Below are 25,709 nucleotides of genomic sequence, written 5' to 3' on the forward strand. Positions count from 1 at the left end.
ACCCTCTCCACACAGACCCCATCAATCAAAAGTGGCTGGACATTGCTCTTCTGTCTCCTGAAGTCCACCACAAGCTCCTTTGTCTTCCTTGTATTTATGAGCAAGTTGTTAGCTCTGCACCACTCTGTCAGCCGCTCCACCTCATCTCTATAGTCCGTTTCACCCTCCCTTTCAGAGATGAGCCCAATCACGGTTGTGTCATCTGCAAATTTGACAACCCTATTACTAGGGTGAGCAGCGACACAATCGTACGTGTAGAGAATATAAAGGAGCGGACTGAGTACGCATCCCTGTGGTGTTCCTGTGTTAGTCTTAAGTGTATTAGAGGTATAAGGGCCCAACCGAACCCTCTGGGTGCGGTCTGACAGAAAGTCCAATATCCACCCACAAAGTGATAACAGGAGCCCCAAATCTTCCAGTCTAGACACCAGACGTTGTGGTAGAATGGTATTAAATGCCGAGCTGAAATCTAAAAAAAGCAGTCTGGCATAACCCCCCCGCTGCTCCAAATGTGCAAGAACGGCATGGAGGGCAATCGCCACAGCATCCTCTGTCGATCTTTTCGTTTTATAAGCAAATGGGGCCTCCTGCTGCTGCCGCGCCGCTGGAGCACGATTTCTGTTCTTATCCTGAAGCAAAGTTCTTAACCTGAAGCACTATTTCTGGGTTAGCGGAGTCTGTAACCTGAAGCGTCTGTAACCTGAAGTGTCTGTAACCTGAGGTACCACTGTACTGGGCACCTTAGAGTGGCTGGGTATTAATAATAATAATAATAATAATAATAATAATAATAATAATAATAATTCGTAGTAGCAGCAGCAGCAGCTGTGGTGCATCTGGCCAGGACTAGGAAGACCCAGGTCCAAATCTGCACTCAGCCATTTAGCTCATTGAGCGACCTTGCACTAGTCACTTTATCTAACCTCTTTCACATAGTTATAAATGTATGCGTCTTTGATCTCATAAATGCACTTATGTCAGGTCCCATAGGGCTTGGAACTTGCTCAGTCAGAACCCTTTTGATTTATTCACAGCTAAGGTCTTCAAGTTTCCTTAAAGCGAGCCTCAGATTTTAAAGGCTTGACTTGCAAGGAGGCTTACTGTGGTCTCCTCTGCCTGTACAGTGAGAGCCCTCAAACATTTATGTCCTAAGCTTTGCCCGCCATTTCCTTAAGCCACCCACTGAGCAGCTCTCCTGAAAATCAGGATAACAGCAGGGTAAAGGATTGCACAAGAAGGGGAGAGAGGCAGGGAAAATGAGTTCAGAGGCAGTGGGCACCTCTCGCCCAGCCAAGTGATGGCACACCCGCAGCTCTGTAGAATATCTTCTTTTATTCTATAACTACAACTATAATACAAAACTATATACAGAGCTAAATAGGTCTAAGCATAAATGAATGCTGCATTGAGTGTCTGCAGCTGCTCTTAGCAGCAACCTTATCTCTACACACGATCTCTAACACTCAGTCTCTCTCTCTCTCCGACACACTGACTTGACTTGGTGCTGGAGCTGAATAAGTAGAAAGCAGAACACTGCTCCTTCTCTCTGGAGAATCAGCAGACTTGTCAGGAGATTCTTGGATATGGGAGGGGTGAAATCTCCTCATGGCCTGCACCCCCTCCTCAAACTTGCTGCCCTCAGATCAGGTGGAAGATGCTTTGAAAATTGCCACGAATGTACATTTCCTACTTCGCAACTTAACTTTACCGCACGACCAGAAACAATGAATATATAAGTTTTATACGTCCTTCTTCAGCATCACTTTTTGCCATTTGTTTTTGTGAGGCCAGACTCTGGAAGATGGAGTGAGACGGAGTCCTTTACCTAGGTAGCCAATGAAATGGGTTCAATACATACTGGTATGTGCGTGCTTTTGGCTGCCTTTGGGTGATTTGTTGAAAGCTCCCATTGGTGGGGTGTTGTTGTTGTTGTTTTAAAAAAGAGGTCCACTATTGGGGCCCCAATATCGAGAGGTTCAAAGTACATTAAAACCTATTATTTTGCGCATAAACCAATCCATGGGAGAATGGTTAATAATTGATTGCACTTTCTGTGCAGAGTGCAAGTTGCCATTTTTGGTTCAGGTTAGGCAAGTCAGCAGAGGGACGTGGGTGGTGCTGTGGGTTAAACCACAGAGCCTAGGACTTGCCAATCAGAAGGTCGGCGGTTTGAATCCCCGCGACAGGGTGAGCTCCCGTTGCTCGGTCCCTGCTCCTGCCAACCTAGCAGTTCAAAAGCACCTCAAAATTCAAAAGTGCAAGTAGATAAATAGGTACCGCTCCGGCGGGAAGGTAAACAGCGTTTCCGTGTGCCACTCTGGTTAGTCATGCTGGCCACATGACCTGGGAGCTGTACGCCGGCTCCCTTGGCCAATAAAGCGAGATGAGTGCCGCAACCCCAGCGTCGGCCACGACTGGACCTAATGGTCAGGGGTCTCTTTACCTTTACTAGGCAAGTCAGCAACAAGTTGAGATGCACCTGAACCAGCAGCAAAAACTCTCCATACTCCGTTTGGGGAATTGAAATGAAATGGAAGTACCATTCTGTGCAGGTGTGTGTATCCTGTTCCCAGGAAATGCCAATTTGCACGTTTCCCAAGAGCGGTTTTTCTTTCTTTTTGGTAAACGACCATGTTGGAAGGCGGATTAAGTAGTGTTCTTGATGCCAAAGTGGGATGTGAACAGAGGTGGGCTTGAGGAAGGGCCGGGAACAGGGCATGTCCACAACATTTGGACAGGCAAACTCTAGCTTTTTAACAAGTGTTTTGCTCTCATGTTTGGACAAGTGGAGGACAAATTGAATATGGAAAAAAGTGGATTTATTCTTAGGTACGGATGAGCTGCTAGCTCTGTCTATTTCCATGGATGCAGAATTATTTACATTTTTAAGAACTATGATTTGAGTCTAGCTGTCTGGTTCAATAGGAGCCAATATACCAGACAAATGAAACCATACATAACAGCCAGTGTGATACTCTCCTTTGGGTCATACAAGCTACACCTGCCGACATTCCCTCTTCCACACATCTGTTAAGAGCTCTGGCCTTTCTCCTCCTCCTCCTCCATCTGGCTACCCTAATCTCCCAAGGAGCAGATTCAACTCTTTGGATCCATGCAATTCTATTATCTACCAAAAGCACCTTATCAATAAAAGTCTGCACCACCTCCATCATTCAGCCTGGACACTGAGGTCCAGCTCCGAGGGTCTTCTGGTGGTTCCCTCATTGTGAGAAATGAAGTTACAGGGAACCCGAGGTACTGTACCACTGTATATTAAAGCTAAATGACAGAAGACAGGCCTTTGGCGTGCCCCCCCCCCCCGCCGCCCCACCAATGCACTCCCCGTGGTGTGAAGAGCCCCGTTTGTTGATTTCTGCCTTGTTGTGTTAAGAATCACAGGCCATCTATCCTTAAAAACTCTTGCAGCTGTTAAGAATCACAGGGCCTCTGTCCCCATGGGGCTCTGGCCTCATCCAGGTACTGGCCATATCTAGAGAATAGAAAGAGGCAGGTGTTCCTTTTGGCCTCCAACTGTTCTTGCCCATGCTAAGCAGCCTGGCGAGCTGAGAGTCCGCGTGCTGGCTCAGGGCAGCTTTAGGAGCTGGGTGCTCTTGGCCTTAGGGAGCTATAAATATAGCCCCGCTGGCTGCGTCCCGTGGGCCTGCCGGCCTTGTGCATGTCCTGGAATCCTCCCCGAGCGGGGAAGGCCATGGGGCTTTCTCGCTGGGTGCACTTCTCTGAGTCCAGCAGCAGCCGTGCAGAGACACTGTGAGCTGCTTCCAGCCCTGCCCTTCACTTTCTCCTGGCCTGGAGGGTGCCCCCTCCCCTGCCCGCCTTGCTCATGTGTAGCATCGGCTGCTGCCCGCCGCCCTGCCCCATGTGCTGCCCCGGCTGCTTCAGGCCACCCTGCCCCACTTGCTACCCGCCTCCTTGCTGCCCCACCTGCTGCCGCCCCTCCTGCTGCTACTGCCCCCCACCTCCCTCCTGCTGCCGTTTGGGGGGCTGCTGCTCCAGCGGCTGCCGGCCCCCGACCCCCTGCTGCCACCCTCGCCCTTCCTGGGGGGGCTTCGGCGGCTGCTGCCCTCCTCCTCCTCCTCCCCCTTGCCCAGGCTGCCGCCCCGCTTCACGATTCTGCGCCCCGTCTTGCTCGGCCTGCCGCAGGCCCGGGACCCGCCTCAGCACCAAGTGAGCCACCTTTGCCCTCCTTTGGATGCCCGTCTCCTTCGGATGTCATCGAAAGCCCAGCCCCCCGTGGGAACAGCCCAACTCGGCCGCCTCCTTGCCCAAAACAACAGTAAGTAACCATCTTTTCTGTGACGCCAGCCTCCAGCTTCCAGGGCGGCTTGCTGGCATCCCAGAATGCTTTGCTGCGACGGAGGTGGTTTCCATTTTGTGGCCAGGGTGGATGATGAGGTCCTAGTGGCGAATCTTGCACTTTGGAAGCGATCTCCCTCCCTGACCTTCCTAGCTGTAATCCCATCAGATATTAAATCCCCTGAGATCTCTTCACAAAATCCTCAAGGAGGGTCTGGTGGCGGGACAGGCGGCCATATTGGCAGGTGGGGCTCTATTCAGCATCCTGGGTCATCTTGTGGCTCACGAACCCCAATGGATCCCCTTCCCATTTGTATCAGTGGCAGGCTTTGGTCATATGGCACCCGGGTGGGTCGGTTGGCATTTGTCTCAAGAGACTATGGAGGAGTGCTCTTTTGGGGGTGAAGTCAGAGGACAAAATTTGGCACACCCCATAAATATTTCTTATTTTCACAATGATTCCTTTTGGTACAGTTGCTTTTTCCATGGATCTTCTCAGTGAGTACCCATATAAATCTACTGTAGATATTATTATTATTATCATTTGCTATTTTTCTAGAAAAAGAGGTGCCAATGGTGGCAATGAATGGCAAGTTCCCGCTGAAAAAAAGGCCCCGATTATTATTTTGCACCTTGTACACGGGAACCGCTTGCACCGCCTTAAATCTGTCGCTGCCGTTATGCACCTCAACCTTTTTCTTCCACATAAACCAAAGCACAAAGGCTGTTTTCCCCTCCATGCCTGTGTAAGGGGCGAACTGGCAAAGTGTATAAGAACTCTCTGACAAAGCCTCTGTTGTTGTTGATGCTGGGGAGGCGGTGGCGGGGTGTGTGTGTGTGTGTCAAGAGCCCAGTTCCTGTGTTTTGCTCCTATGGGACTTGAGTCAGCAAGCACATCCAGTGTTCCTGGCCCTTCAGGCCTTACATAAATAAAAAGAGAGGTCCCCCCCCCCATCAACAACAAGTAGAAAAGGAGCAGCTTTCACAAAGCCCTCCGCTACTCAGTAGGGGCTCTCCTTTAAGTGACAGTTCTGGAGCACAGGACTGTGTGAGCTTCCCAGTGCCCAGCTGACAGTCCGGCACACCGGGTGCACTGATTGCTCTGGGAGATATTATCTCACAAAGAAAGGGCATTTGCCAAATTAGTTATATGGGGCTGGGGGAGAGAGGGAACCGAGTTATATGGCTGAAGCACAATAGCTGCTTAGGCAACTTTTATCAGCAGGGAAACAACTGCAGAGACAAGGATGGCGCTAGAAAAAGGGGAGGGGGCTGGGCGCAACTTCGGGAGCAATGAGCTATATGTAGGAGGGCCCAGGAAGGGGATTTTGCACAACCTAAAGGAAGATTGCGCAGGCTGAATTGTAGGGAGTGCATGGATGGTGGAGGGCAGGCACTTTTCTGATACAGCAGGGAAATGCACAAGGGTGAAAGCAGCTGTCTGAGTTGTGGGCAAGTGTAAGAGAGTTGGGATATAAGAGATGCCTAGAAAAAAAAACACATTTTGTAAGCTGTAGATAATCTCTGCTGTTTCGCCATGAAGTGCTCCAGTTGCTGCAATATCTTTTAAGCATATACCTATTTTGGGGTGAATTTTTCCAGAAGGGAACCTTACCGATGCTTTTTGGGTTTTGTCTGCATGTGATGTTGGGGTCCTCCTCGTCTTCTGAGATCTGCAGCCTATTAAATCTTATACGAGACAAATTGTGAGATTTTCTTCTACGTAGGATCTGTGGTGTTAATATGGATCTCCTAAACGTCTCGCTTTCATCATACAGTGGTACCTCGAGTTAAGAACTTAATTTGTTCTGGAGGTCTGTTCTTAACCTGAAACTGTCTTAAACTGAAGCACCACTTTAGATAATGAGGCCTCCTGCTGCCGCTGTGCCGCCAGAGCACGATTTCTGTTCTTATCCTGAAGCAAAGTTCTTAACCTGAAGCATGATTTCTGGGTTAGTGGAATCGGTAAGCTGAAGCATATGTAACCTGAAGCGTATGTAACCTGAGGTACCACTATATTAATGAACAGTTTGCGGCTGTCTGGGTGCTTGCAGATGGGAGTTTATTGTGGGATTGATCTGCAAAAGTTTTTCACACCGCCCACAAGAAAGACATTTGCTCCTCAGCAGAGCACAAACTACTTGGTTGTTGTTTTTTTGGTGGTGCAAATGATATGAGCACGCCTGTTTCCACCAGCCACCACATAATAATGTATTGACAGAATGTCCAAATTTCAATAACGTGATTCAGTCTCAAGATCTCTACACAGTACATATGAAGTATTACCTGCTAACATACTTCCTGTAAATATGGACTTCCTCCTCTGGGAATTGCAGGCTTCAATCGATAGATGCATTAAATTTATGAAACACCACATAACATAAAATTATCTAGGTGCTGTACAGAATAAAAGATCACAATAAAATTAAAGTAAATTTAAGAGGCAACCAGCATAAAACCCCAAATGTAAAGCCACCATGCTGAGGTAGCAAATGCAGCACAGAACTGAAACAGCCATCAAATACACTAAAACCATCAATAACGCAGGTGGCGCTGTGGTCTAAACCACTGATCCTAGGGCTTGCAGATCAGAAGGTTGGCGGTTCGAATCCCTGCGATGGGGTGAGCTCCTGTTGTTTGGTCCCTGCTCCTGCCAACCTAGCAGTTCGGAAGCATGTCAAAGTGCAAGTAGATAAATAGGTACTGCTCCGGCGGGAAGGTAAACGGCGTTTCTGTGCGCTGCTCTGGTTAGCCAGAAGCGGCTTAGTCATGCTGGCCACATGACCCAGAAGCTGTCTGTGGACAAACTCGGCCTATAGAGCTAAATGAGCGCTGCAACCCCAGAGTCGTCCGTGACTGGACCTAACGGTCAGTGGTACCTTTACCTTTACCTAATCTTTAAAAGCCTGGGAGAACAGAACCTCCCTTCCCCCAAAAGACAACAATGTGGGCACCAGGTGACTTCCCAAAGAGAGCATTCCATAACCATGGAGCCATCACCGAAAAGGCCCCCTCTCCTGCAGATTTTCCCCACCAAAAAGCAGAATAGAGCTTTTGCACGGTTGCAACCAAACAGCCCCATACATCCCCACACATCCCCACTACTCTAGTGGTTTATATTCTGTTATGTAAAAAATTGGGCTTTTAAAAAAGGGAGATGACAGCAATCTTGCATTTGCCACTTCACCTTAGATTGTGAAATTTGTTCCAGGTGTAAGAAAATGGGCTTGTTTAGCTTTTATTGGGGGGGGGGGAAATACTATGAAATAAACTATATAGATAGATGGGTGTCAATCATGCACGTAGCCAGGATTTTTGTTAGAGGGGGCAAGACTTTTGTTAGGGGGGCAGAACTGACATGATTGATCAGTTAGTTAAGTATTTCTATTGTTTTACTTGATCATAATACCCAGGGTGGGGGGACACGTTACAAGCCAGGGGTGCCAATTTAAATAAAATAAGCCCCGCCCCACATAATCACATTACACCGCGCACACACTATTTGAATGGCAAGTCCCATCAACTTTCGGAGCCCCTCTCAAATATTTTATTGGGGTGGGGTGAAGTCACCTTGGCCCCTAGGAGTTTGCTCCTATGTTATATGCTTTGAACAGGCAACAGTTGTCCATTTCCAGCAGAGAAATGCAGTGATGCAGCTGGGTAGCTCAGCAGGTTAGTGCATGGCATCGATATTGCCAATGTTGCAGGTTTGATCCTCCGTATGGGACAACTATAATTCCTGCATTGCAGGGGGTTGGACTAGATGATCCACAGGGTCCCTTCCAACTGCAATTCTATGATGGGGGAAACAACGCATAGAATTTGCTGTATTATATTGTATTGTTTTAATTAGTGTTTTTATAGTTGTTCTGATTTTGTGTGGAGTGCCCTACCTGGGTGGATGGAGCAGCCAAGTAAATTTCGTTGTCCCTGAGAGGGGGAAATGACAATAAAGTTATTATTATTATTATTATTATTATTATTATTATTATTATTAATTTCTAGCTGTCGATACTAGTTGTAGCATGAGTTTTATAAATCATTTAAAGTGTCAACACAAATAGAAGTTATTAATATTGCAGTTGTTGTATAAAGGATTATGATTACCGGAATGGAACGGAAATTATTAAGATTTTGGAATGCAGAAATAAAGAAAACCATCAATTCCAGCAACCGGGGTGGGGGTGGGGCAACCTTATTTAAAGTACAGTGGTACCTCGGGTTAAGTACTTAATTTGTTCCGGAGGTCCGTTCTTAACCTGAAACTGTTCTTAACCTGAAGCACCACTTTAGCTAATGGGGCCTCCTGCTGCTGCTCCGCTGCTAGAGCCCGATTTCTGTTCTCATCCAGAAGCAAAGTTCTTAACCTGAAGCACTATTTCTGGGTTATCCGAGTGTGTAACCTGAAGCGTATGTAACCCGAGGTACCACTGTCTATAATTCGGTATTTGAACGATTGGTATTAGTAACTGTATTATAAATCATAGCTGTCAACTTTTCCCTTTTCTTGCGAGGAATCCTATTCGGAATAAGGGAATTTCCCTTAAAAAAAGGGAACAGTTGACACCTATGCTATAAATTGGTATTGTTATAATGAGGCTTTTATTGGATTGTAATTGGGAACTAATAAAAATGATGATCAAAGATAAAGTCGTAGCAGGATTCCCCCCGCCCCTTTCTTTCCCCCCAAGGCCTCTCAGCCTTCTTCTAACACGTGTCAGCCGCCTGGGCGCGCGTCCATGGGAATGGGATCGCGCCAATCTCCATTGCTGGCTTCCCCCCCCGCCCCCCGCTCCTCTCCTGTCCTCGCATCGCCCTTTCCCACGTGCGGCGAGCGAGTCACGCTGAGCCGCGCCCCTTGGGGCACATGGCTGCCCCTCGCTAAGCCGCCTGCGCCTCCGGGGCGGATCTGCGCCCGCAGCGCCAGGGGAGATTAGCGCCGCCGCCGCCCCGGCCTGCCCGGGGTAGCCCCGAGCGGGAGGCCGAGCAGCCGGAGGGCTGGGCCCGGCCGCGTCCTGCCCGGGCTGGGCTTGCACGCAAGGAGCAGCGGCTTCGCAGATGGGACTCCGGGCGCCGCACGTGCGCTTCTCCGCAGCTGATCGGAGTTGGGGAGGTCGCGCCTCTCGCTGCGGGTGGATCAAGGGAAGAGAGGATTGAGGGCAGCTAAAGCTTAATCTCTCTTTTCCTCCCTCGAGGTCGGGCCGAAGTTTTACAAAAATAAAGCCCCAACCTCGCCAGATTTAAGGGCCGCCTCGGTACCTTAAGCGACCTCCCTTGTTGTTGCTTTGTTGTGGTGGTGGGGTCGTAAGAGCCAGATCCTAGGGCCTGAGGTCCCTATATTTATATTTATATTTATATTTATATTTATATTTATATTTATATTTATATTTATATTTATATTTATATTTATATTTATATTTATATTTATATTTATATTTATATTTATATTTATATTTATATTATTTATATTTATATTTATATTTATACCCTGCCCTCTCCAGCCAAGACGGGGCTCTGGGTGGCTAACAACCAATAATACAATGGTACCTCAGGTTACATATGCTTCAGGTTACATCCACTTCAGGTTACAGACTCCGCTAATCCAGAAATAGTGCTTCAGGTTAAGAACTTTGCTTCAGGATGAGAACAGAAATTGTGCTCCGGCGGCACGGCAGCAGTGGGAGGCTCCGTTAGCTAAAGTGGTGCTTCAGGTTAAGTACAGTTTCAGGTTAAGAACGGACCTCCGGAACGAATTAAGTACTTAACCCGAGGTACCACTGTAAAAACAAGTTGATTAAAATACAATTTAAAAAACAAGATTAAAATACAACATTAAAACGTTAGGATGCAGCCTCTTCACAGAAGAAGAAAGGAAAAAGAAAGAGGGGGATAGAATCTCTGCAAAAACCCTTACAACCCCCCATAAAATATTCGAGGGGGCTGCCCCCCCCCCGTAAGTTGATGGGCATTGCCATTCAAATGGTGTGTGTGCGCCACATCTTGTGATTGATTATGCAGAGCTGGGCTTACCTGCCCCCCCCATATTTTATTCATGTTGGCACCCCAGGTGGTTGTGATTAGGAGAAGGAAAACTCTGATCCTAAACCTTCTTTGCAGGATATGTTCAAGAGAAGAAAACGCTAGTAGTAGTAAATCTGGAGTGCAATTCCTAAGACAGTTGAATGGCGCCTTGAATGCCTCCCAGCAACTCCTGCAGCCAAGCTGGTGTCAAACATATTCTGCTTTCCTTTGGACCACATCAGTGATTGGCAGCCCAGGACTTCCATATAAACTGCCCAGGCTTGTGCCAGGCTGTGCTAACACACACAGCAGTTTAACTTCACCCCCGGAGGTGCACTCCATTGTCTCTCAAGACAGACGGATGCCAACAAAATCATTATTATTATTAATTAAATTTGTGTACTGCCCTTCATCCGTAGATGACGAACAGGAGGTCACTGGGATTAAGGCTGGCTTCCAATTTCCTGCCTGATGTGTGAGGCGAAGTTGAGTGAAGCTCCCATAGCTCTGTTTATTCAGAATAAAGAGATGGGTGTTGGGTACGGAGTGGTCAAAAGCATACAAGCAGAGCTGGCCCAGCTGTTAGGCAGGGTGAGGCCGCTGCCTCAGGTGGCAGAAGCCCTCTACAGGTGCCCTGCCTGCACCATCGGCGCCAATTTTGGGCAAGGTCATATCTATTTGGGGCGAGACCAGCACGATCGTGCCTGAAATTGGTGCTGCTGGTACCCAGGGTGGAAAATCCCGCAATCCATTTTCTGGCATTAAACATATTACTACATATTTGTGTTATTAATATTATTTAATCTAACATCAATTTGCCTTTTCATGACACCCAAACAGCGGCGTAGCGTGGGTTGTCAGCACCCGGGGCAAGGCAAGTAATTTGCACCCCCTAACCTGGGGCAAGGCAAGTAATTTGCGCCCCCTAACCCTTAACCTGCCGCCGCTGCCAGCTTCTTCTTGCTGCTGCCTGGGCTGGGGTATTTACGGTAAGGTAGCCACGGCGGCGGCGGGGGGTCCGTGTCAGGTGATCTGAGGCGAGTTGCCACTGGCGCTGCCGCCCAAACGACGCCGCTTGCCCGGAGGAGGAGGAGGGCAGAGAGGCGAGGAAAATGCAACATGGCCCAGCAGCTGCAGCAGCAGCGGCGGCGGGGGGGCTGTGAGGAGGGGCTGCCTGGCGCGCCCTCCGCGGTCCTGACGCGCGGGGACCGCGGCGAGCACTGAGAGCCGCTGCCTGCCGGACGCCTTCAGCCCAGACGCGCGCACAGCTCGTCGGTTCCGCGAGACATGGGGCTCTGCTACAGCCTGCACCCGAGGCTCTTCGGCAACTCCGGAGGCGGCGAGCGCGCCCCCCCCAGATGTTGCGCCCGGTGCGGCCGGCCCACCCTGCACCCCCCACGCTACGCCACTGCACCCAAAACCAGCTTTTAACCAGTTAGTGAGACAGGATTTACCCTTGCAGAAGCGTTGCTGTCAATGTGCTGATGACAGCTCTACTTCTCCTTTATACTGCAGGTGAGGCAGTAGATGTGTTAGACCAGCATCTAGCCTCTGTAATGGACTGGATGAGAGCCAAGAAACCGAAGCTCAACCCAGGTAAGACCCTGAGGCACTGTCACTGCATGGTTCCCTGTTCTGGGCAGGGTTGCATTCTGCCTAAAGGATGCTTGTTTTAAATTATTGTATGTGTATGTCTTTTACAACTGCAAGTCTCTGAGGCATTTTACGTAGAAGATGGCCCATGCACATGACAATAACATAGATTGCTGGAAAGTAAGCCTTGTTGGTATCAACCAGATTTACTCCCAGGTCCGTAAGATTGCAGTTATAAAGCCACATTTATACTGAAGCAAGTCCCATGTTGTTCAGCGGGATTTACTCCTGAGTAAGGGTGCGGGTGGCGCTGTGGGTTAAACCACAGAGCCTAGGACTTGCCAATCAGAAGGTTGGCAGTTCGAATCCCCGCGACGGGGTGAGCTCCCGTTGCTGGGTCCCTACTCCTGCCAACCTAGCAGTTCGAAAGCATGTCAAAGTGCAAGTAGATAAATAGGTAACGCTCCGGCAGGAAGGTAAACGGCGTGTCCGTGCGCTGCTCTGGTTCGCCAGAAGCGGCTTAGTCATGCTGGCCACATGACCTGGAAGCTGTCTGTGGACAAACTCGGCCTATAGAGCGAAATGAGCGCCGCAACCCCAGAGTCGTCCGCGACTGGACCTAACGGCCGGGGTACCTTTACCTTTACCTTTAAGGGTGCCTCAAATGACAGCCCTCACATAACAACAACAACAACAACAACAAGTAGAAGAAGTACTTAAAATTTCTAAGCATTGCAAAGAGATTAACAGATAAAACAATCCTTGCCTGCAGGCTGACAATCTAATGGATATGCTACAAAAGGAAAAAGGGCTGAGGAGGGTAGAAGAAAGCAAACATTGGAGCCGTGCTCTTTTCTGACACGAAGCACATATTCTGCAGCTGCTCCTTCTCTTGCTTGGATGCGGCAAAATGATCTTTGCCTTGTTCTTCCTGGAAGCCCTACAGCTTCCACAACCCTCTTGTTGATGGATTCGGCTGAGCTGCGACCTCTGTTTGCTCCTGTCCTTTATTTTTAAACCTATCCACAGAGCATGTAACAAGTCGTGTAACAAAACATTGCATCTCCTTTTGTCTATATCTGAAAGGACGGTGACTCTTTGCCTTCTACTTATTTAGCCAAACGTAATGGTTCCATGCAGGAATCTGGGTCACCCAGGGGGGGGGGGGAGTGGAAGGGAAGCAGAGAGTTAGGGTTTCTGGGCCACCTACGGGTGTGTGGTGCTGTTTTTTTGTGAACTGCCACAAACAGCAAGCAGGGGCTCAGCTGGTTCTGGGTTGCCATTTATCAACTGCTCAATCCCTTCTTTTCTTCCCTGGGATCCTTCAAAGTCCGCAAAGGTTTCTTTTTAGATGAATTGCTGTCTGGCAAGACAGCCAGGGGAGGCCTTGAACAACACATAATCAGACAAACTTCTAATAGCTTCTGCATTAAAACTGGTGACACACTTTACTCTTGCATCCCGAAAAGGCTTATGTAAGAGGGGAACTTCTTGGCAAAGGGGACCAGCTCTTGGACAGTGTTGAAGTACCGTATTTTTTGCTCTATAAGACTCACTTTTTCCCTCCTAAAAAGTAAGGGGAAATGTGTGTGCGTCTTATGGAGCGAATGCAGGCTGCGCAGCTATCCCAGAAGCCAGAACAGCAAGAGGGATTGCTGCTTTCACTGCGCAGAGATCCCTCTTGCTGTTCTGGCTTTTGAGATTCAGAATATTTTTTTTTTCTTGTTTTCCTCCTCCAAAAACTAGGTGTGGTCTGGTGCGTCTTATAGAGCGAAAAATACGGTAAATCCTTGTGCAAGTGCAGTGGGACTTTCACCCTCTTTCCTCCTTCCCCTTGCACACGCTGTCTCCAGATCTGCTCCATAGAGGTGGGGGTAAACCCAGAACAGATTTAGGGGGTGCCTGGGAGACCGGGGTGCTGTTGAACAAGCAGAAATCATTTTGCTGAAGCAACGCTAACTTTAGCGATAAATTGCACACCATCCCTGCATGGATCATTGTTCTGGACTCAGAAAGAGCATGATAGCAAAGGCTTCTGAGACCCCGAGACCCTGGAGAGCTGCTGCCAATCAGAGTAGGCAATACTGGGCTGGATGGACAAAAAGCCTGACGTGGGATAAGGAAGCTTCCTTATTTTGCTTTAGGTGTCCCTGCTGATTGGCATGCCTAGAACAGCAACTCACACAGAGATGAAACAGAGAACAGTTTGTATCCTCTGAGGGTAATTCTGCTGCGGCTCTTGTAGTGGGTGCAATGGGATGTTTCTTGGGCGGAAGAGACAGCGATTCTGCAGACTGAAGCAGTCGAGTGGGCACATATGGCAATCTCGCAAGTAAACTGGTCCCTAGTTGTTAAGGGCTTTATATACTAATGGGACGCAGGTGGCGCTGTGAGTTAAACCACAGAGCCTAGGGCTTGCCGATCAGAAGGTCGGTGGTTCGAATCCTCGCTCCTGTCAACTTAGCCATTTGAAAGCACGTCAAAGTGCAAGTAGATAAATAGGTACCACTCCAGTGGGAAGGTAAACGGCATTTCCGTGTGCTGCTCAGGTTCGCCAGAAGCGGCTTAGTCATGCTGGCCACATGACCTGGAAGCTGTACGCTGGCTCCCTCGGCCAATAAAGCGAGATGAGCGCTGCAACCCCAGAGTTGGTCATGACTGGACCTAATGGTCAGGAGTCCCTTTACCTTTTATATATGTGTGTGTGTATGTGTGCGTGTGCAGGTCCCTTATTTTGGCTGCTGGTCCCTTATTTTCAAATCTGTAAATTGACAGCTATGTCTGAGCCATCCCAAATAACTCCACTGGCCGGCTACCAGAGGATGCAAGTTGCAAATTGAGCCTTCTTTGCGGCCACACGGTAGGCAGATTATGTGCTCCAACCCGTGTTTGGTCGGCTTCAGAGCAAAACTGAGACTTCTCCATTGGAGAAGCATCCATGTGCCGTCTTCTGTGCATGTGCAATACCTAGAGATGGTTTGTGACCGCACAGTGCTACGAAGTTCTCCTACACAAGCCCCATCAGAATGTAAGCCATGACTGTTTTTCTCTTCCATTCATCAAATCCCTTTATAAAGCTATCAGACTTGGTGGCGGTCAAATCTGATTGCATCCACTTTGCTGAAATGAATGGGGGGCCTCCCGTTTTCTTAACCGCTTCTATTCATGGGGATTGGGCAGGAGGGCTTCCCTGAGAACTGTGACCGATCAGATCTGGATCTCCCACTCTGCCATGGGCACTGCTGCTTCAACTCGCTGCGTAGTAGGACCTTCTCTGCTCTTACGGTCTTCAGGATGCCTTGCATGGCCCTGTCCTAAACCTTCACACACTTCTCCTGTGCTATAGAAAGACTTTTCCCCCAGCAAGGCCATTGACTGATATTTTTCTGGCTTGATCAAATGTTCTCAGGTGCTCACATCGGGACCCAGAACACAAATTCTATTTTTCAGAGCAGAACAAACTCTTAGGAGAAAAAGACTTGAGTAAATTAAATTGTCAGCTTCCCGTTCCAGCTCTCTAATTTCGGGTGCCCCCCCACCTTCTGCCTCACTTTTTAAACCTTTGTCATGGCAGTATGTTAATGGTTCACTGCACTGTCCCAGTTTCTCTCTGTGTTTTTTTAACATCCTATTAATAGCGGTTGTCCCAGTTTCATATTCAACAGGGGCTTTCTCTGCGCCCTGGTATATAACTTCCTGGCTCACAAATCTCTGTTTTTAACCAATTCATCCGTTGCAAACATTGATTCCTGCATTTTAAAAATAATGTATTTTTTTTGTATTTAGGCATTAGTTGCTTTGTACTACAGGCCTGAGCTGTCATTCTAACTTCCAGACAAATAACTCAGTTGGTAGAGTATTGGACTCTTAATTTCAGGGCTGTGGGTTCAAGCCCCACAGGGGGCAAAAAAGATTCCTGCATTGCAGGGAGTGGATGACCAAACTCTGCAGTTCTATGATCCTATCTCCAAGAGTTTTATCTTAAGCTAGTACTGTATTACAATACAGTCATACCTCGGGTTACAGCCACTTCACGTTGTGTTTTTTTGGGTAATGGACTGACGAAACCTGGAAGTACTGGAATGAGTTACTTCTGGGTTTCGGCGGTCACACATGCGCAGAAACACTAAATCACGCTTTGTGCATGCGCAGAAGCTTCGAATCGCAACCTGCGCATGCGCAGACACAGGTTGCGAATGTGCATCCGGCACGGATCACGTTCACAACCTGAACGTCCACTGTACAGTGGTACCTCGGGGTAAGAACTTAATTCATTCCGGAGGTCTGTTCTTAACCTGAAACCATTCTTAACTTGAGGTACCACTTTAGCTAATGGGGCCTCCCGCCGCTGCCACGCCATTTCTGTTCTCATCCTGAAGCAAAGTTCTAAACCCAAGGTACTATTTCTGGGTTAGCGGAGTTTGTAACCTGAAGCGTATGTAACCCAAGGTACCACTGTGTTAGCAGTAACAGTGAAGGGAACAAAGACACATGCAAAGAGAGAGAAAGATAGATTGAGCAATTAGTGGTGATGACAATATGGAATCTTTAGGTTCAGGGTCTATATGTGTCTCAGTATTGGCCACATCTGCACCTTGCATTTAAAGCCATATCACACCTCTTCAAGCAATCGTGGCTTCCTCCAAAGGATCATGGGAACTGTAGTTTGCTGAGAGGGGACTTCTTGTTCCTTCACAGAGCCACAGTTCCCAGAGCTCCATGGGAAGAGGGTTGGACTGTTAAACCGCTTTAAGAATTGTGGCTTTGCAAAGGGAATAGGGTTCTCCTAACAACTCTCAACATGCTTAACAAACTACAGTTCCCAGGATTCTTTGGGAGAAACCATGACTTGTAAAAGCAGAACATTACTGCTTCAAATGTAAGGTGCAGGTGGAGTCATAGTTATGGGGGGCAACAACAGCAAAGGAGGGCTAGTTTAACCCAGTCAGATGGGCGGGGTACAAATAATAAACTATTATTATAAATTATTATTATTAATCTATGCCCTTTTTGTGGGTTTGTCATAGGCATCAGGAGGGCCACTGTGAAAACAGAATGCAGGACGAGATAGGCCTTTGGGCTGTTCTTGCATCTTATTGCTCCGATTTGATTTATTTCAGTAAGCTTTAAGCATACCCAGATTTCATAAGATGATCCCATCTGTGTTCTACATACAATTCCTAAAACAGTTCCTCCAGTTGAGACAATTTAGGTAAAGGGACCCCTGACCATTAGGTCCAGTCGTGACCGACTCTGAGGTTGCGGCGCTCATCTTGCTTTATTGGCCAAGGGAGCCGGCGTACAGCTTCTGGGTCATGTGGCCAGCACGACTAAGCCACTTTTGGTGAACCAGAGCAGCGCACGCAAACGCCGTTTACCTTCCTGCCGGAGTGGTACCTATTTATCTACTTGCACTTTGACATGCTATTGAACTGCTAGGTTGGCAGGAGCAGGGACCGAGCAACGAGAGCTCACCCCGTCGCAGGGATTCGAACCGCCGACCTTCTGATCGGCAAGTCCTAGGCTCTGTGGTTTAACCCACAGCGCCACCCACGTCCCTTGAGACAATTTAAAGAGGCCCAAATTGTGGATTCTCCAAACCGTCTGCGCATGATGAATGCATCTTAGAAGTGATCAAAGTATTTCATGCTTGAAATGGCATTGACACAAGCACCAGGGTTAAGCAGATGTAGGGCGATTTTAATTTCTATGGTGCATAATTTGGCAGTTTGTGGCTTTTTAAATGGTTGGGCCCATAGTGTGGTTTGCACAGAGGCAGCCCCAAGTTTTTGTGGCCACACCATTTCCAGGTATGGCTGGCAAGATCCTCGCACTGCCCCGCCAGTCAGGGCTAGATGAAACATTTGTCTGACTCAGACAGATGCCTATGTTCCACCCTGAGCTCTTGAGAAACTCAGTGAACTCTCTCAGTCCTGGAACTCCCAATTTGAGTGGCTCACAGTTGCTTAAAGCTGCAGCCCTTGACATGTCTATTCCAAAGTACCGGTAAGTTTAATTTTGATTTTCACTGTGGAATTTACTCCCAGATAAGTGAGCCCAGGTTTGCAGCCTGCCTCACTCTCTGTAGTCACTAGTCACTAGGCTACAGCACTCTGTAGTCACTAGTTGTCAGGGGAAACCACCTGTACACTGATTATGGCATCACAGAGATAAACAGCTGTCTTCAGAACTTTGGCAGGATTTACAATATGGTGACCATGAGCCAACGAAAGTCACGCACTTTTAAGGCCCCAGTGATTTCAAGGGCAGATTCTCTCAGTAAAACAAAAGGGGCAGAAAAGTCCTCTAATCTTATAATTATTCAACCTTGGGTCCCTAGGTGTTGTTGGACTACAACTCCCATCACCCCTGACGAATGGGCCAAGCCGGCTGGGAACGATGGGCGCTGTAGTCCAACACCATCTGGGGAGCTCACTGACTGCAGCACTTTTAACCAGCTGCAGTTCAGAAATTCTGGTCACAGGCAGGGCCTTGCAGAGGCCCGGGCCAGGTAGATAATGTGCCTCCCCTTTTTTTACCCTGGGGATAACTGAAGTCTTATAAATAAGTATATAAATAATTTTCACAAAAGTTATGCTGACAAATAATTTTATTTCAAGGCTTGAACCGTATCTGCATATAAAGACAAAATGATTGTGAATATGCTGACCGAGGCCCCCTTTGGAATTGGAGGCCCGGGCCAAGTGGCCCATATGGCCCGCCCCTCTGTCTGGGCCTGGTCACAGGTAGAAATCGAAGGTCGGCGGTTCGAATCCCCGCGACAGGGTGAGCTCCCGTTGCTCGGTCCCTGTTCCTGCCAACCTAGCAGTTCGAAAGCACGTCACGTGCAAGTAGATAAATAGGTATTGCTCTGGTGGGAAGGTAAACGACGTTTCCGTGCGCTGCTCTGGTTCGCCAGAAGCGGCTTAGTCATGCTGGCCACATGACCCGGAAGCTGTACGCCGGTTCCCTTGGCCAATAAAGCGAGATGAGCGCCACAACCCCAGAGTCTGCCACGACTGGACCTAATGGTCCCTTTACCTTTACCTAAATTGTCTCAACTGGAGGAACTGTTTTAGGAATTGTATGTAGAACAGAGATGGGATCATCTTATGAAATCTGGGTATGCTTAAAGCTTACTGAAATAAATCAGAGCAATAAGATGTAAGAACAGCCCAAAGGCCTATCTCGTCCTGCATTCTGTTTTCACAGTGGCCCTCCTGATGCTTATGACAAACCCACAAAAAAGGGCATAGATTAATAATAATAATTTATAATAGTAGTTTATTATTTGTACCCCACCCATCTGACTGGGTTGAATTAGCCCTCCTTTGCTGTTGTTGCCCCCCACAACTATGACTCCACCTGCACCTTACATTTGAAGCAGTAATGTTCCGATTTTACAAGTCATGGTTTCTCCCAAAGAATCCTGGGAACTGTAGTTTGATAAGCATGTTGAGAGTCGTTAAAAAGGTAAAGGGACCCCTGACCATTAGGTCCAGTCGACTCTGGGGTTGCGGCGCTCATCTTGCTTTATTGGCCAAGGGAGCCGGCGTACAGCTTCTGGGTCATGTGGCCAGCATGACTAAGCCGCTTCTGGCGAACCAGAGCAGCGCACGGAAACGCCATTTACCTTCCCGCCAGAGTGGTACCTATTTATCTACTTGCACTTTGACGTGCTTTCAAACTGCGAGGTTGGCAGGAGCAGGGACCGAGCAACGGGAGCTCACCCCGTCACGGGGATTCGAACCACCTTCTGATCGGCAAGCCCTAGGCTCTGTGGTTTAACCCACAGCGCCACTCACGTCCCTCTAGAGTTGTTAGGAGAACCCTATTTCCCTTGCAAAGCCACAATTCTTAAAGCTTAACAGTCCAACCCTCTTCCCATGGAGCTCTGGGAACTGTGGCTCTGTGAATGGGCAAGGAGTCCCCTCTCACCCTTCACCTTTTTATACCACTTTTTATTTTATTGAACCACCACGAAGAAGACAGTGCTGCTGAGCAAACCGAGAATGCCCCAGCTCCACCTCTGGCTAATCGCCACCCCATTCTCCCCCTTCCCCAAGTCATCCTCGCCCCCCCCCCCCGGGATCTGGAGCGGCAGCTTGGCTCCCATCTGGGGCAAATCAGGACGTGACCCCTTTTTCTGCTGACAATAAGCTGGGAACTGCCGCTTGCCTGTGTCCCAGATGGGCTCGTGCCAGGCGGCGGGTGGGTGCGGGGGACGCGATCGGTGGGTGGGTGCGTGCATGGGGGGGGCGCTCTCTCCTCCCCCCCCCCCATCTGGGGTGCTGCTGCTGCTGCAATGTGTGTGAAGCGAGGCCGATCTCCCCTTCCCCTCCCTCCGCCTTGCTGCCCATGTGCGGCCGCGGGAGCTGATGTCATCGCTTGGGCTGCCTGAAATGTGTGTCAGTGGGGCATGCCTCCGATGCTGTCACATGCAGGCTACACATGAGCCAGCCGCCGAGGCAAGCCAGATCTTCCCTCCCCCGCTCCCTCCTGGCTCGAAAACAGGAGCGGCTAATCCCCGAGTTGAACAAGCAAAAAAGAAGCAGCAGCAACAGCAGCGAGCGAGCGAGCAAGCCTCACCCACAGGGAGCTCCGGAGTAAAGGGGGGTGGTGGAGAGGGGGGAATCTGCAGCCGGAGCCGGGCTTGGAAGCACGTGGAAGTGGCAGCAGGCTGCAAAAAACCGCCGCTTTCGGGAACCTGAAACCATTTCGCAGCTCGGGAGCAAGCAAGCAAACAAGCAAGCAAGCGAGCACGCGCACGCTCGCATCCGCGGGAGAAAGCAAGGGAGGGGGAAGGAGGGAAGCCGCAGAGGGTTCCCTTAGCGCTTAGCCTACTTGCTCCGCCGATCGTTATTTCCATTTATTTATTTATTTTCGGCCGCTTGGAGGGGGCGCCTCGTTTGCAAGCACACAACGCACCGCACAGGTCTATTGCAACGGCTCGACGCGATTTCTCCCTTTGCAAACCCGGAGTCAAATCTGCAAACGGAAGCCGGGCGCCTGGAGACGCAGCAACATGGATAACAATTCGGGTAAGCCGGCGAGCGTTGTTGTGATGCTGCAAACTCTCCTCTCTCGCTAGGATTTAGCGGATCGTAGATGATATCAGTTATCTGGAAGTGGGTGGGCGCTAAAAGGGGAATGCGAAAAAAGAGGAGAGGCTGCACCCGGGTTTGTGTTTTTTGGGTTTGTGTTTTTTTGCAAGCCGTTTGCAAAATGCAATCATCTTTGTGCCATATTATAAGCCGGGTTTTGAACGTTCTTTTCAGTGGCAATATCCTAGGATAGGATATCCTATCAGGTTAGATTCCCGGCAGCGGAAGGCGTTCCTAAGTCCGGGATTTAATTCATTTCCCATTTAGAAAAACACACACCAGCGCGCACAGAAATCCCCTTGCGTTATTTTTAGACAGTTGGTATTTTCCTAGCCGAAGCGTACATTTCTGAATTGTGAGTGGGGGTTTCTAAAGAGCCTTTTATGCCTGATTTCCTCCCCTTTTTATTTCTTTGCATGAAGAGCGGGGTGGCGGTGGAGGGAGAAAATAGAAATATGGTTTCGGTTGGTACTGGAATGGTTGTTTAAGTGGAAAGGAGAGGGAGGGAGGGAGCCAGCCTGAAAGACGTGCAGGGGCAGTCAAGGAACGAGAAAATTATTGCTGCAATGTGGGAAGTAGTTCTGATGCGTAAAATTACTACTTGCCTTCGAAATGTGTTTTGATAAAATAGCATGCATTTGACTCGCGGGAATGCCCCGGGATTCGTGCACCTCGGTAAACAAGCCCCGTGGCATCTGGCTGGCAGGCTCTGAAAAACTGCAACTCATTTCTGTTTTGCCCTCGGCTGTTGTGCAAAAAGGAGGGTGGAAATATTGCAGGTTTGGAGAGCTCTGCGTGTATGTGTGCAGATTGGAGGGGTCCAGCAGTCACCCCCAGGAGGTCTCTTTGGGATGTACGAATTGATGCGTGTGGAGACCTACCAAGTGGGAAGTTGGGTTTTAGGGGAACAGGGTTGCTGAAGGCGGGGTGAGATGAGGTTAACCCAGGAAAGTGGGCCAGTGTAAAGAGAGCCAGCTTTTTACATAGGAGAGATGAACAAGTGCTGCTTTGCACAGACTCAGACCATCCAGCCCAGACTGGCAGGTCTCGGGTAAAGGTATTTGCTTCCCAGCTTGAATTCTCTTCCCCTGGTAGATGCTAAGGATATGGGACCTTGGGCTGTGTCCTCTTTTACTCAGAAAGCGATAGTCATTCCATCACAGCAGAGAAGGCTGCCCAGCATCCTGTGAAAATATCAACTTTCTTGTTTTAAAAGGGCAAGTTTCTAGTCCTTAATCAATGCTTGGTGGCAGTAGTGGCAATGCTGGCTGAAATCTCAGATGCGGGGGGGGGGGGGGCAGGGAGAGATATCTTAGCAAGGCTTCCATGGACCAAGAGATGGGTCTTGGTGACCTGCATAGCTCTTTGCCTGTCCTTTTAGCAGAAGCAGAATAAATTATGCCCCCCCAAAGCAGATAGATGCAAATTTATTTAATTTGCAGCATTTACACAGGCTGCCTGATTTTTCCTTGCATTGGCGCGGATGGAGCTTGCTGCAGAATTTTCATTTGTTTGTTTTAGTGAAGAAGGTTACAAACAGAGCCAGGCTGGGTTACGTATCCTTATATTCATGCAAGAGTGCCTTCCATATGTGTAAGGGGGGGGGTTTCTCCCATCTACTACAGATCTCTGGAATATGAAATAATTTTCACAAGGAATCCTCTGCTGTGCAGTCTTTGTGGGGGACACTGTGACCTGATTGCAGAGCCCTGGGTTGCCCCGTGTCTCCTCCCCCGCCCCTCATTCCTGCTAAATCATCTATAAGAAGCTTTTGGAGTGCAGTGTAGGGGAAGCGTTTCATAGCATTAAGAGTCCCACAGATCTCCTGTTAACCCCCAGAAGTTCCTTGGTGGCCACAGAGTGACGGACTTGGGTTCAAATCTCGCTGAGGAATAGAATGAACTCGGTGGCTGTGTGAAAGCCACACTTGCCTCTCAACCCAACTGACCTTGCAGGTTTGTCAATAGAATTGAATGGAGCATGCATTCTGCCTTGAACTCCTTTGAGGAATAAATACTATTTTGTTGTATTTCATGCGCACTCGCATTAAAAGAACTTGGACGTTTCTAGTCCCAGGGATCATTGGGGCAGCAGGACAAGAAGCAGGAGCAACATGTCACTGCTCTGGGGCCACTTCTGGGTCAATAGCATTAGAAGCGGTCAGCCCTACTGCAGTTTGGAGGTGGGTGGTGTGCAAGATGCCATCAAGTTGCACTTAAATTCCACCGTGAAGCTTAACATCATTGTGATGCTGCTGTGCCTTCTCCACTGGGGCAATGCAGCATTTAGAAATTCTGGGACTGTTGTGACGTCACAATGGCCTCTTGAAGGTTTCCTTATCGTTCTAGGAGGCTACTGTGGTGATTCACGACAACGCATGTTGACACTGTGCATTGTGCTACAATCTCTCGAGATGTCACTTTCCAGTTGTGGGTTAACATTGGGTTGGATGACTAACTTAAGCCCCATTGATTTCAACCTCTGTGCATGACTAAGTCCATCCTGTTTGCCTTCTAGGCCTAATCTTTTATCAAGTGCCTGCAGAAGTACAGTACGTGTGCAACTGTTGGCACCCTTGGAGACTTGGGTATTCCCTTCTAATAGGACCCATTTGGGAGCAATGCCTTCTCCCTCCTCAATGATTGATGGCTGAAGGAAACACATACACACTCTCTTTAAGGCAGGGCTGGCCAACTTCTGTATTATGCGGTGTATCCTGCTTCTCCAAACATTGGGGCTGCAAGTGTATTTTATCACCAAAGCCTTCCTTGTGGTGGTCATATTTCATAATAAAGTTGGTAAAAAGGTAAACGACTCCGACAGTTAAGTCCAGTTGCAAACAACCGGGGTTGCGGCGCTCATCTCGCTTTACTGTCCAAGGGAGCTGATGTTTGTCCGCAGACAGTTTTTCCGAGTCATGTAGCCAGCATGACTAGACTGCTTCTGGCGAAACCAGAGCAGTGCACGGAAACGCCGTTTACCTTCCTGTCAGAGCGGTACCTATTTATCTACTTGCACTTGGATGTGCTTTCGAACTGGTAGGTTGGCAGGAGCAGGGACCGAGCAACCGGAGCTCACCCCGTTGCGGGGATTCGAACTGCCAACCTTTCTATTGGCAAGCCCAAGGCTCAGTGGTTTAGACCACAGCTCCACCCGTGTCCCAATAAAGCTGGTATCTCCTAGTAAGTTTCACCTTAAAAATAATAATATTATGAAGCTCACTGGGACATAGCCGTGGTACAACATACAAAACCTAAACAGAGGGGTGCCATTAAAATATGGAGGTTCTGCATTTTTTAATATTATGAAGCTCACTGGGACATAGCCGTGGTACAACATACAAAACCTAAACAGAGGGGTGCCATTAAAATATGGAGGTTCTGCATTTTTTAATATTATGAAGCTCACTGGGACATAGCCGTGGTACAACATACAATACCTAAACAGAGGGGTGCCATTAAAATGTGGAGGTTCTGCATTTCCCCCCATTATTTTTTTCCTTTTCTTTGTAACTGGGACAACTTTCTTCCTTAAACCCTATTCCTTAATTCAATGTTGAATTTCCTCAAAGAACCAGTGGTGGAATGTGGGCCACCAAGGCTCATCCTCCCAAGGCATTCAAGGTGTCCTGCGAGACTTTGGGCTGAGTCCCTGAACCAGCATCCATCTGCCTAATCCGTCTGATGGGAGCGGCAGTCTTGGCAGGTCCCTTGCTTGGAGGATATTGGGTATACCTGCACGTGATTACCACTTGCTTGACTCCGCAGTCTCCTGACTTGAGCGCCGCAGGCCTTAACTGAACGTGCCCAAGGTTTTCTCCAGCTAATCACTGCTTGAGTAAGATTGCCAGGTGACTCACGGGCTGTTGAGGAGGAGGAGGCGGAAGGTGTGCATGGATGTGCCTGCTTTCAGCACCCAGGTGTGCTGCTATTTTATCTCTTCAGTAGTTAAAGATCTTGAGTGCTGGCATGGGCTGGGATAGGAGTGTCCCGCTTGCCAAATTTTCGGAGGCCGATTCCATTTACAAGGCTGAGATTACTCTTCAAGGTTCATGTGAAGTTCAAGATTGTATTCCACCCTGTTCGGCCTGAGCCGTCGCTGCTTTGGAACATTGCAGTGAGCTTGCTGAGCCCAAAGGTAGTCGGCCATGCTGCTTCATGGTCAAACTGTGACCCAAAGAGTAGCCACTGTTGGTCAGAGCGGTCGAGACTTGGATAGATGTAGCAGATCATCTGAGTTGGTTCAAAGCAGCCTTGGGCGTTTCCTCATGAAGGAAACTCTGCAGTGGTAGAAGAAATCCTTAGTGGTCATTAGTCAGGGAAAAAGGCCGGATGTAAATAAATTATATATATAATAAATAGAACAACAATAATTTTACATGTAAGCTACACCTGCTGAAATTCCTTCTCCTAGACTAGTATTAAAGGTGCTGTGGTGAATGCGTTGCAGCTGGCCAGACAGAACGACCTGCTATTCTGGAGGTTATTACAGTTATTATTATTAATGAGATTTCTATACCGCCCTTCATCATAAAATCCCAGGGCGCTTCACAGAATAAAATACAGGATAAAAACAAGTACATAAGTAAAACGAAACAGCAAAACAATAAACCTTCACTTCCCACAGTTACATTTAAAAGGCTGCAAAATATTCTTCAGACACTACCACCCCGAGCCA

The 25,709-nt window shown here is 48.6% G+C and overlaps 1 protein-coding gene across 5 annotated transcripts in view; it reads left to right on the forward strand.

The window, feature by feature from the left end:
- Nucleotides 1-2,888: 2,888 nt before the first annotated feature.
- Nucleotides 2,889-25,709, forward strand: part of LOC309334561 (nuclear receptor subfamily 1 group D member 1-like) — a 56,279-nt gene continuing 33,458 nt past the window's right edge. The window contains exons 1-2 of one of the 5 annotated variants that reach the window (XM_081848936.1): nucleotides 2,889-4,294; nucleotides 11,851-11,931. In XM_081848936.1, coding sequence (XP_081705062.1) covers nucleotides 4,228-4,294; nucleotides 11,851-11,931 — 148 coding nt within the window. In that variant the 5' untranslated portion in view covers nucleotides 2,889-4,227. Of the gene's footprint in view, nucleotides 4,295-4,336; nucleotides 4,560-4,784; nucleotides 4,813-11,850; nucleotides 11,932-20,545; nucleotides 20,970-25,709 lie in introns of those variants that run through there. The other 4 variants (XM_081848939.1, XM_081848937.1, XM_081848938.1 and 1 more) reach the window with 4 other exon arrangements.

This window comes from Podarcis erhardii, assembly GCF_964252035.2.
Source record: "Podarcis erhardii genome assembly, chromosome: 2".
Classification (NCBI taxonomy): domain Eukaryota; kingdom Metazoa; phylum Chordata; class Lepidosauria; order Squamata; family Lacertidae; genus Podarcis; species Podarcis erhardii.